General features: G+C 36.6%; 2 protein-coding genes and 1 long non-coding RNA gene across 7 annotated transcripts in view; 1 reads left to right on the forward strand and 2 right to left on the reverse strand.

Annotated features, from left to right (window-relative positions):
- The window catches only part of LOC125039177 (porphobilinogen deaminase-like), a 15,014-nt gene extending 11,937 nt beyond the window's left edge, over positions 1–3,077 (forward strand). The window contains exons 4-7 of the mRNA XM_047632953.1: positions 385–520; positions 835–1,016; positions 1,256–1,453; positions 1,773–3,077. Coding sequence (XP_047488909.1) covers positions 385–520; positions 835–1,016; positions 1,256–1,453; positions 1,773–2,147 — 891 coding nt within the window. The 3' untranslated portion in view covers positions 2,148–3,077. The remainder of the gene's footprint in view (positions 1–384; positions 521–834; positions 1,017–1,255; positions 1,454–1,772) is intronic.
- Positions 3,078–4,076: 999 nt separating this feature from the next.
- Positions 4,077–5,140, reverse strand: LOC125038958. Its single transcript, XR_007116089.1, has 2 exons — positions 4,603–5,140; positions 4,077–4,559 (listed from the first exon to the last, which is right to left on the reverse strand). It is a non-coding gene; the product is annotated as an uncharacterized LOC125038958 (long non-coding RNA).
- Positions 5,141–9,148: 4,008 nt separating this feature from the next.
- Positions 9,149–12,500, reverse strand: part of LOC125038882 (transcription initiation factor TFIID subunit 1-like) — a 22,294-nt gene continuing 18,942 nt past the window's right edge. For 4 of the 5 annotated variants that reach the window (XM_047632513.1, XM_047632512.1, XM_047632510.1 and 1 more), the window contains exons 27-34: positions 12,434–12,500; positions 12,008–12,170; positions 11,618–11,760; positions 11,268–11,472; positions 10,943–11,053; positions 10,586–10,767; positions 10,306–10,419; positions 9,149–9,992 (exon numbers count right to left, since the gene is read on the reverse strand). The exon at positions 12,434–12,500 is cut by the window's right edge and continues 64 nt beyond it. In XM_047632513.1, the coding sequence (XP_047488469.1) occupies positions 9,867–9,992; positions 10,306–10,419; positions 10,586–10,767; positions 10,943–11,053; positions 11,268–11,472; positions 11,618–11,760; positions 12,008–12,170; positions 12,434–12,500 (1,111 nt within the window). In that variant the 3' untranslated portion in view covers positions 9,149–9,866. The remainder of the gene's footprint in view (positions 9,993–10,305; positions 10,420–10,585; positions 10,768–10,942; positions 11,054–11,267; positions 11,473–11,617; positions 11,761–12,007; positions 12,171–12,433) is intronic. The other variant, XM_047632514.1, reaches the window with a different exon arrangement.

Raw genomic sequence — 12,500 nt, forward strand, 5'->3', positions numbered from 1 at the left:
AATCTGTGGAGCTAACTTTCAAGAGTGCATTCTCTGAGTCTTCTGCATTTACTTATTCCTGTACCTTCCATCATCTCTTTCTCTCAGGCTGCATTTTTCAGTTTTGACTTACTTGTCCATAAGGCACATCTTAATAATTTAGAGTGAATATAGAAGTATTCATATGAGAATGATGCATTTGTCCATCATCATAACACAGGCCTGTCTTCATAATTAAAAACTTATGTATGAGGATTGTATTTCATTTCTTGATATATTGAGAAAAAATTTAAATTAGATTAAAAACATAAAGCCAGATTTTCCAGCATAATTGTTGATGGTTAGGATCATAAATTGTAAGAGGAATCACACCATTCCGAAATATTATATTTTTATCTCTATCAGGACCTCCCAACCACACTCCCTGATGGTATGGTCATCGGTGCAATCTGTGAGCGTGAAGATCCTCGTGATGCAGTTATCATGCACCCAAAGTACTCGAGTTGCAAGTTAGACTCTCTTCCTAAAGACTCTGTCATAGGTAAGTCTGTTTTTTTTTGTTTTTTTTTTAGAAAAATACTGTTGGAATTTGATACCTGAGTATAATGTCTATCATTAAGAACTTGAGGTCCATATGCTGTATTTACAATATTTATTTGTTAGTCAGGTATTTATGATTTAGATGATCCAAATAATAACTCACTATCAGTATTAATGAATATGAATGTTAGAGGATGAGTAGAAAACTGGGCTGTAATAAACCAATGACTTGTGATAGGTTTTAATAATCAGTGAATTTTCTTTCTTAGGTTAGCTTTCAAAGGACTATTTTTACTGATAATTCACCTTATATAGGAACCAGCTCTCTACGGCGTGGTGCTCAGCTCAAGAGACGATTTCCCGATCTCAAATTTGAGAGTGTAAGAGGGAACCTGAACACACGCTTACGGAAACTTGACGAAGCAGATGACTATGCAGCTTTGATTCTGGCTGTTGCAGGAGTGGTTAGGATGGGATGGAAGAACAGAATTTCTCAGGTAATGTTCTGTGGTTGGAAGTAAAGTTTTCTTTTTTTTAGATTTTTGTATAGTCTTTTCAATCTACTTTTTGGTTTGTTTATACATCACCATTTGTTTTTTGTCCATTTTGGTCAAGAAGAATGATAGATCATTTGACTACTTCTGTTATTTATTTTCCAGTATTGAAATTATCTACTCCTTTCGTAAGTTAAGAAAAGTAATTGATCAACTGACTTCTTTTGTTAATTTCTTTACAGTATCTGGATGACGACCTCTGCATGTATGCTGTGGGACAGGGAGCGCTTGCTGTGGAGTGTCGAGAAGGGGACACCAACACCATAGAACTATTAGGCCAACTTTGTCACACCCAGACAATGATTGCTACCACAGCTGAGAGGGCCTTCATGCGGACTTTGGAGGGTGGTTGCTCTGCGCCTGTAGCAGCTCATACAAAGGCGAGTTGTTTTTTTGTTTTTTTGTGCGTGCATGTGTGTGTGTGTGTGTGTGTGTGTGTGCATGTGTCTGTGTCAGTGCTCCTGAGGATAAGGAAATTGTAAAGCTAAGTGGTGACTTTTAGATCATCAAAATATTAGTATGATTTTAGCAAGGGATATTTATGTGTGTGCGTGGGCATGCGTACATTCGTGCGTGCATGCATGGAGCTGTGTCAGTGCCCCTGAGGGTAAGGAGATTGTAAAGCTTAGTGGTGACTTATAGTATTATTTTAACAAGGAATATTTAAGATATTTATGATCATATTTGACAAATTTCCAGATAACGGATGACAGTATTGAGCTGAAAGGTGGAGTCTGGAGTCTGGATGGATCAGAGGAACTTCTCAAAACCCAGTCTGTGTCACTTCAGGCAGCTAATTCCACTGATGGCATGCAACCTCCTGCAAAAATGGCAAAGACCTCCATTGCTCTGTGTGGCATTGTGCCCCATCCAAAGTATGCTGAAAACATGATGAAAGCACATGGACTTGGAGTTGATCTGGCCACTGCATTGTTAGAGCAAGGTGCTGAAAGAATCTTGAAAGAAGCCAAGGCTGCAAATGCTGCCAGTGCCCCAAATGTCCCACCACAGAAGGTAGCTGTTGTTAGTGAATCTATTCAAGAGAAAGAAGAACAGACAGTTCAAAGTTCATAGATTGTGTTTTAGGCTGAAATCTGTAGTAATGAAATTATATTCTTAATGAATATATATACATATATATATAATATGATATTAATGCTGAGTATGAAATTGATTGATAAACTATATTTTTTATGATGGAGACTGTGATCGATTTTTTTTGTATAATAATTTAATATGTATATAAGACTTACGACTCAATACCAGCTTGCAGCATAAACAAATGTCTTTGTGATAGAGCTGTGCCTTTTTGGTAGCTGTTGTATATTTATGTTTCTATAATAAGAATATCTGTCAGAAGTAGTATTATAACTACATATCAGAGATCTGGGAAAAGAAAAGGAAATGCCTCTTTCCATTGTCCATTGTTTGCTGCAGCAAATAAATTGGTATATTTGCCTATAATCATGCCATTTTTCATGCTGTTATTGTGTTCACTTCTACAGTAAATATGAACCATGAATTAACATTATATAGTACTGTTGTGTTCTTTCTTTATTTGTGTTAATGGGGCAGATTGCAATATTACATTTTAGTAATGGTACTTGTAAATAACTTTTCTTTTGGAATTGTCTTCTATAACTGTGAAGAGTATGAGGTGTACTTAATTTATTACGTTTTCCTGTCTTGCTGTCAAGTTGCTTCAGACTTGTAAAAATGGTGACTTTCCAGTGATTTGATATTAATACATTTTAGATTGAAAATTAACCCATTGATGCCAGTTACTTGTACTGTACAATGTAGTTTTGTTTTGTGAATTTTGTTTCAAATGGAATAAGTTAGTAGGTCTAACTAACCTTACTGTATTTACCCGTTCCTTGTATTTTCAGGGAAATTTTGTTTTCCAAATACTATTAGTATTGTTATTGTTATTACTCATTATTTATTATTTATTGTTGTTGTTATTATTATTATTATTATTATTATTATTATTATTATAATTATTATTATAATTATTATTATAATTATAATTGTTATTATTATAATTATTATTATTATTATTATTATTATTATTATTATTATTATTATTATTATTATTATTATTATTATTATTATTATTATTATTATTATTATAAAAATAACATAAAAAAAAAAAATCCAATCAAGGAAATGGGTAAACAAGTGAGATCAAGTAAGACTAGTAACTGATTCATTGGTGACTAAGTATATATTGTACAATAAAAAATTAAAACAGTAGACATGGCACATATGTAGAGTATGTCCCACCCAAGTGTCAACAGGTCAGTACTACTGATTGGAATATAATGAAGTGACATTTTTGTGATCATTGTACTTTAAGAATATTAATGTGAGATTTTTATGGCACAGCAATGATTACTGATTTTAGATTCTTGATAGAGAAACCTTTAAAAAATTAGTTTTAAAAAATGGTGTACAGTGCATTTTCATGAACTGATTTTGTTACTAACATTATGCAGCAAATTCTCTCTCTCTCTCTTGAGTGATATGAGGATCTTTCTTTAGAACAAAAATAAAAAAGAACAAAATATCATCTTGATTTTTCATTGGAATTATTATGAATTATCAAATATTATCTAGGCAATAAGTATGTTATAGATAATGGGCACATACTTAAGAGAGATGGCTGATAATGGTCATTCAAAATTTACACTTTTATTACAGAGTTATATTACTCCTTTTTATTATTATATATTTTTTGTTTTCTTAATTTTACATACCTTGTGGTGTTAGTTTTTTTTTTTTTTTTTTTTACTAGAAATCTTAGCTAACATCATATTTTTGTATGATTTTTATGTTGTCCCTTTTAACTTAATTCAGGTTTAAGAAATACAGAAGCATTATTTAAGAGAAAGTGAAATATTACAAGAAAAAAAATTGTGAGAATGTTTATTGTGTTTATTTTAATATGTCTGATTTAGGTTGAGTATAAACTGAACTATGCATTTGATTTTTTTTATAATGATAATAATAATAATAATAATAATAATAATAATAATAATAATAATAATAATAATAATAATCATCCACATGATTCAGTGCAAGACCACCAATGTAGACATAATATGTAGTTTAATTAAAACTGGTATTTAGGTTGGAATTAGTTCACATTATTTAGCAACTGATGACTTTATTGTGGTTAGAACTTACAGTGAAGTGGCAATCCATAACTTTTGTTGGTTTAGGCAGGATGGCCATCTTAAAGAGGGGAACACATAGCACAGCTTGCCTATCTTCCTATGCGTACTGTACAAGTTTATTATTTTTTATATACTCTACTTAATAAAATAATTGCTTGAACATCTATTATGGTTGTCATAACAGTTATCACAGCATATTTAATCTTGCTGTGGCATTTTAAAGTGAAACGTTTCTGGTATTACTGATAATCAACTTTTTTGTCATGACAGTTCAGTGAATAAATCAGAACATGAGTTTTTTTGTTTTCTTTTATCATGTATTTTGTAAAATATCAAGCTACATAACTCACTATGGTAACAATGCCAGATTATAACTATGTGGAGAGTGTTAAGAAATCAATTATGGATAGATAAAAAGCAAATTTCATCCACTTCATGACCTGCAGTTGCCCTCTGACTTGCATATGGGTGACTTTGCATGCCATGAATGAAGCTCTGAAATAAATGCAAGAACACATTACCTCCCAGATTTACCTCCTCTGTATCTCCAGACTGAAAGAAATAGATGAGCACAAATGAAGAGAATACTTTTATTGCAGTTTTGATAGATTTACCAGGAAGAAACTTTCATATGAAAAACTAATGAGTATCAAATAGATTATTGAGAAACGCTGTTGCACTGTCTAATACCTTTGTTACTCTTTATATATACAAACATTACTGGATTAACCATGAGACATTTGAGCTAAAGGCTTGGACTTTAAGGAACCCCCCCCAATCCTTTGCCCCTTGTTGTTGTGGGGGGCTTAGGAGACAGAGACTGAGACCCAATGATGGGGAACTCCTCAACCTTGGGACTCAGCCATCGACTCAACTAATTTTGCATAGTCTTTTTTCCCACTCATACTTTTCGTTTCAGTTTCTTCACCAATCCCTTCTACTATCCACCTCCTAAGGTGTGAGAGCCGTGCTGAAAGGATGAAAGGCTGACTTTGTGTCAGTCCTGAATGGCCTGAGGGAGCCATTGGCTACTCCAGTAATGTCGCTCACTCTGCCAATCCCCCTACCTCCCAAGCTCCTACACCCTCTCCTAAACCTAACCCCCCCCCCCATCTAACTTCCCCTCTTCTACCTCCTACCTTCCCCAGTCAAATTCTTTTGCCATCCTAAATCCAGACACTCCAATTTCTACCCAGTCAAATTCTTTTGCCATCCTAAATCCAGACACTCCAATCTCTACTACAGCCCCAACACCTTCCCCTCTCCCTCCCCGCACTACCCGCAGCAGAAAGAATACACCTTCCATCCCCTCTACCCCTACCTCACAATCACCTCCACCTTCCTTTGCCTTCTCTTCCCCGCCTCACAAGAAAACCTTTATCTTACAAAACTCCCCAACCAACCCCATTACAGAAACTCTTGAAGATATCCAGAACTACATAATAGAGTCCCAAACTGATACTCATCCACCTTCAAATTCTACAATTCCGGCTCCCTCCACACTCAAAGTGACTGCCGATATCCATCCTCCTCCTACTCATATTCTCCCTACACCCAATCCTCCTAACCCATCCCAACAGAACCCATCCCCCCCGACTCCAGCCCCACCTATATTAACCCTCCCACCATCCCCTTTATCCCTTCCACTCCCTCCTGGATACACACGTGAATCCCTCATGTCACAAGTACCCTCTTCCCCTTCCTTCTGATTGCACTAAAGCACTCCGTGTAAAACGTGCAGCCTGGAACAGTTACCGCTACAAACGAGGTACCCCAAATCAACTATCAGCTCTTATCTCCTTTAAAAGAGTATCTGCCTGTCTTCGTCGTACAATCCGAAATAGTAAAACAAATAGCTGGCGAAATTATGTTTCCTCAATTACATCCTCTACATCTATCTCAAATGTTTGGCGCCAGATCCATAAACTATCAGGCAAACATCCCCCCCATCCAGCCCCCGTCCTCCATATTCGAGATACCCTCATCTCTGATCCTCCCAAAGTCGCTAATGAACTGGGTGATTATTTCAGCCAGGTCAGTAGTGGCTCTCACCTTTCTTCACACTTCTCTTCTATTAAAACCATCAGGGAACGTACCCCCGTTATCTTCACCCTATCCTCTTCTGAGTCCTATAATGCTCCCTTTTCTTCCTCTGAACTCAGTGCTGCCCTAAATTCGTGACGCAACACTCATGAAGGCCTTGACGGTATTCACTACCGTATGCTCCGACAACTCCCATCTTCCTCCTTATCCTTCCTATTAACAACTTACAACCACATATGGACATCAGGAAATTTTCCTTCTCATTGGCGAGAAGCTCTTATCCTCCCCTTCCTGAAACCCAATAAAGCGGATACCCTCCCTCAAGACTATCGCCCCATCGCACTAACTAGCTGCTTATGCAAACTACTAGAGCAAATGGTTAACTTCCGCTTAATGTGGTATCTTGAATCCCACAATCTTATCTCTCCTTCCCAGTTTGGTTTTCGCCGTGCCCGAAGCACAGCTGACCCCCTTGCTCATTTTGAGACATATATTACATCCGCATTTGCACGCCATGAATCCTTACTACCTATGTTTTTTGACCTAGAAAAAGCATATGATACAACATGGAGGTACCATATTCTCCAACAATTGTCCTCTCTAGGCATACGTGGAAACATGGGTGTCTTCATAAAGTCTTTCCTCTCCCAACGCACTTTCCAGGTCAAAATTGCCTCATCATCTTTCTTTCCTCAAATTGAAGGCGTCCCACAAGGCAGTGTGCTTAGTACCACCTTATTCCTTCTTGCTGTAAATGACATTGCCTCAGTTCTACCACCAGGAGCCCAGTCATCACTATATGTTGATGATTTAACCATCTATGCCTCTGGCACATCCATACCAAATCTCAACCAATTTCTTCAATCTGCAATATCATCAGTTTCCTCCTGGGCCACAAACCATGGCTTCCGCTTTTCTACCTCCAAATCTTTCTCCATCCTTTTCTCCCGCACACATGTAGGTCCTCTACTTTCACTCTTCTTATATGACACTCCACTCCAACACCGTTCCTCTTATAAATAACTAGGCGTCATTTTTGACTCCAAACTATCCTGGCAAGACCATATTCTTTACATAAAAAGAAAAAGCTTGCCGCCGTCTCCGAATTTTACAAACCCTATCCCATTTATCCTGGGGCTCAGATCGAAACTCTCTCCTTCATCTTCATGTCACCTTGATCCTCTCCACTCTTGATTATGGATGCCATATCTACTCCTCTGCCTCAACTTTTCTCCTTGCTCATCTTGATACAATCCATTACTGTGGTCTTCGCTTAGCTCTAGGTGCCTTCTGCTCCTCTCCAGTTGAGAGCCTGTACACTGAATCAGGCATACCATCTCTCTCTCGACGCCGTCCCCTTCTCTCTCTGATGTTATGCTCGATTCCACCAACTTCCCCTCACTAAACTAACTATCCCACGATCCCTACTTCCTACCTTTGCTTCTTCTCCGCGTTTACCTACTCCTTTCTCCACTAGCATGGCTACCCTCCTCTCCCATTCCCGACTCCTGCCGTTCTCTGTCCATTCAGTCCCTCCATGGCTCTTACCTTGCCCCCATATTTGCTCCTCTGTCTACCCTGACCCACCAAAATCAAATATTCCTCCTACTGTCTTTCTCACCCATTTCCTTGACCATGCCTCCGCTCATTCCTCCAGTATTCATGTCTACACTGATGGCTCCAAAACCACCTCCGGTGCTGGTTTTGCAGTAATCTTCCCAACTCGTACTTTCAAATACTCCCTCCCTCCTGAATCCAGTGTCCTTACTACAGAACTGTATGCACTCCTTTTTGCCTTAAAACACATATACTCACTCCCCTCTTCCTCTTATACAATTTTTACTGACTCCCGTAACTCATTAACTCTCATAAAGTCAATACACATGACCAAACCCCTTGTTTGTAAGATCCAGAACTGGTTGTTCTACCTGTCCACACGTCATAAAACAATCAAATTTTGCTGGGTACCCAGCCATGTTGAAATCCCTGGCAATGAACAGGCAGATACTCTAGCACGCTACGCTGCTATGTCCACATCACACCAACCACGTTTCTCACATATCCCAGCCACGGATATTAACCACACTTTAAGACCTTCTTGTATAATCGATGGCATCTAACCCCTTTACATTACCTCACCCGACCCTAACCCATTCACTCACCAATTCCTTAACCCAGCTTTAACAACTAATCACTAACCCAACCACCCTTCACTAACATTAACTATAGTGCTACATGACCTTAGATGTCTAGCACATTTATTTTGCTTTTAACCATTAACCATTAACCATTAAGGATCTCCAAATCCTTTGAAAGAAAGTATTTAAGTAGTTATTCTAACCTTACATGTCCCTAGAGGACATACAATAAAAAAATAAAAAACAACAGAAGAATCAAATATCCATTCAGAAGCAGATATCAAGTAGGTCTTAAAACATTTTTTTTTTTTTTTTTTATAAATTTGTACATTTTATTAAAGTCCTCATACAAGTTAGACTTCAAATATTTCATCAGAATCCTAGTTATCTGGTAATTATAAAATATAGACACAAAAAAGTAACTGTTGTCAAAACAGTATCTGATAAAATTTAATATATATGAATAATTTCCAGGCAAGCAGAAATGCATGTATCCATTTACATATTTCCTATACATTTTGAAATATTATTATATAAATCATGATGTAATCAATTTTGTTATGCCATGGGGAATGATTTTTCTTTAAAATCCACAATGCAGCAAATTTTACACCAACTACTTTACTCATTCTTTAAAAATCAAGGTGAAAATGCACTTCACAGGCTGATGACAATTGATGATAGGTTGATATGCTGGTTGTGAGAACCATTTGGTCTTCATACAATAAAGTATATATATATACACAGCCTCACATAAATACCATTCCCCATGAAATACAAAAGCAAACAATTAGTAACTAACAATCTTTTTTACTGCTCCTAGATTTCACCTATATACAAATTTCTCACATGAATGAACACATCAAATATTGGAAAGCATGACACTACTAACCAACACTACAAAAAGAAACGATAATCATAATAAATATATAATGAAATGTCTATTTCACTGGCTTTCTATTCCTGTTTCATTAGAAATTATATTACACTATAAATTAGAACAAGATTCTCTTATCCTCTTTTTTTTTTTCAATTTAACAGAGTAGAAAAATATATTTACATACTACTTGCATCAGAGGAAATATTTCAATCAAGAAAATAGTTTCTAAAATAAATGTGACTACCCTCATTACTTATCATTCCCCCTGACCTGTGGAGCATATTAAGAAAAAGAAACCTTCGTAATGGTCAGTGATTTAGAACAACAAACAAAATATAAATAACAAAAAAATATTTCTATAACAGAAGACATTCACCCAATTTTTTCACTATTTCCATCCTGGTATTCTTGCTTAATTTAGCCTGAAAAATAAAATTATGCAAAATTCCCTAAACAACGAGATCCATTCTTCTGTACTTCTTTTGTATGAGTGTTAAACTGAGTCAGCCATCTACTGCAGAAAGGAGATCCTGACTGACAATGAGACGAAACCCTAGAACCAAAGTGCGTCTTCTTCATCCGGTGGAGGTTCTTGCACTTGTTGCTGTGCTTGGTGGCCGGCCTCATCGTCCGAGTCGGACACCTCCAAATCGTTGTTAATAGTTGCATCATCATGAGGCTGGGGAACGGACAAACACTTGATAAGATGCTATTGTGAAAAGAGTATGGACAGGGAGGGAGGAAATGAGTTAGAGAAGACAGAAAGAGATGATATATTGGATGGAATATCAAGGGAGTACATGGGTGTAATAAAAATATGATCCTTTAAAAAAAAAAAAGATCAGATGAAGACGGAAAAAATGTATATATAGCCCACAAGAAACAATATTTCCTTGGAAATAATATATTTTCTGGACCTAAAAAAAGAAAAATAATAAAGCAATAAAAATACAAATAAATAAATAAATAAAAAATAATTAAATCAAATTTACCTGAGAAGGCATCATTCCACCAAGGAACTCTACAGAGGGGTCATAGCTAGCATCCACCACCATGGAGTTGTCCCCAACTAACCCATCTTGATGTTCGTCTCCACTTCCTTCACCCTGCAGAGGATAGTAAATTACAACACAGATTAACCACAGAAAGATATTCTTAACCAATTTTTAACCAAAACAAACTGGCATTTAAGGCAAGATATAATTTAGAAAATCACTTTTGACTATTTTCCCTTTCCTCTTGAATCAAGTTAAGACATAAATTATAATTTACCTGATAATAGGAGTACTGAGCAGCCAACTGAACCATAGCTTCTGCAGCACCCTGGGTTTCATCTGGCCCTTGTGGGTTGATGTATTGGCCTTCTTCCAGAACCATTCCAGCTGCTAAGTCCCCTTCCATCTCCACTTGCCTCCTGCCCCCAAAGTCTTCCTCATCATCACTAAACTCAAGATCTGAAAAAAAAAAAAAAAGGTTTCCAAATGAGCTTTAGGATTTGGCTGTATTGTCTTATTTTGTAGTCTGTATATCAAACTTATGAGAACATTCATGCATGCAGATATAATTACAAGAATGACTGTAAGTGTGAGCTATGTGTGTACCAACAGCTATAGGTTTAATGCCCCATACCTTCTTCAAGTACATTCCTCTGGCTTTCCTGAACTCTTCTTCTCTTGGCTGATGGCATCATATCCTCTTCGTCACCATCAACAACATTCACATGCTCATCGTCCTCATCTCCTGAAAAAATCAACCGGGTGTATGAGAGTCAACCAAGAAAGCACATAAGACAATCAAATCTCTTATTGCAGAAAAAAAGGCAAATATTCACACAAGGATGTCACATATGTGCATGTTCACTATCAAATTGCAGTTTATAAGACAAATCAGGCAGCTCATATCTTTCCTCTTTCACACGACTCAGATTTATACAACATTACTATTCAAGACTAACCATACAAACCTGAATAACCCATCATGTTATCAGAAGGAGAACCAAGCTGTTGGTCTGGGTGATCTTGTTCTGGCTCAGCATAAGTATAGTTAGTATCATCATCTGGGCCTAGAGAGGTGCCTAAGGAGTCTGTTTCTGCCTGTTCCAATGCTCGTTCTTGTGCAAGCGATATCTTCTTTTCCAGACTGTCTAGGTGTGTCTCATACTGTCAAAACAATGGGATGTGTTCACAAGTATGATACTTTTGTGGTTTCCAAATTCCTGGCATGGATGAGTTATTTACTTACATCTAATGTAAAATTCTTACACTCAAATCTAAAAGTAGAAGAAAAAAGGAGCACTGAACATACCTCAGCCAAGCTTTCTTTACACACTTGAAGGAGAGTCTCTGCTTTTTGTGTAAATGACGAGTCCTGGCCATTGTACCGCACACTGTTGGTCAGGATCAGCTCCATGTCAGCCATGAACTCTGCTCGGCTATGGTACTTATGATCTGGTGAGAGTATTTGTGATTTGGCTTAGGAACTCACAAGCATGAAGGTAACTGATTAGTACTATTATACAATATGATAAAGAGAAACTCCATGTCCTTTCTGTCATTAATCGCCATGGTAACATTAGAAGTAAAAATATATTATCATTACTATATACATTATAAATATATATACACATTACATATAAATTTAAGTAAATAAAAGAGTATATCTATAAAACATTACATATATTCTAACTGTCCTTACTTTTCACTTTTTTAGCAATTGTTGAAAGATCCATAGGATTCTGAATTATTTCATAATAGTCCTTAACATTTTTCTTGTTCACAGGTTTCATGAAAGGCCATGACTCCTGCATTGAGAACAGCTTCTGATTCACTATGTTATCTAAGATGTAATCAAATGCAACCTGTGGACGAAAAGACATTTCTCAAAAAGAGCTTAACAATGCTTGAAGGCCATTCCTGAAAAAAATTGTAAATGAAATTAAATCTATAAATCCATATTAGTGTTTCAAAAGGTACCACTTCAGCATGGCATTGCAATCTTTTCTAGATAAAACAAAAAGAAATATGAGAGACTAACAGAGAAAAAAAAAGGCTTATAATGAACCAAATAATATATTATCTAACTCCAAACTTTTGAGAGTGAAAATCATCCCTTGAACCTCACCTGATCATCATCATCCAGGAGTGGGTTAATGGCCTTCTCTAGCCTCATTAGTTTGTCCTCCTTCTCA

This window comes from Penaeus chinensis, chromosome 26 (genome assembly GCF_019202785.1).
Source record: "Penaeus chinensis breed Huanghai No. 1 chromosome 26, ASM1920278v2, whole genome shotgun sequence".
Taxonomy (NCBI): Eukaryota; Metazoa; Arthropoda; class Malacostraca; order Decapoda; family Penaeidae; genus Penaeus; species Penaeus chinensis.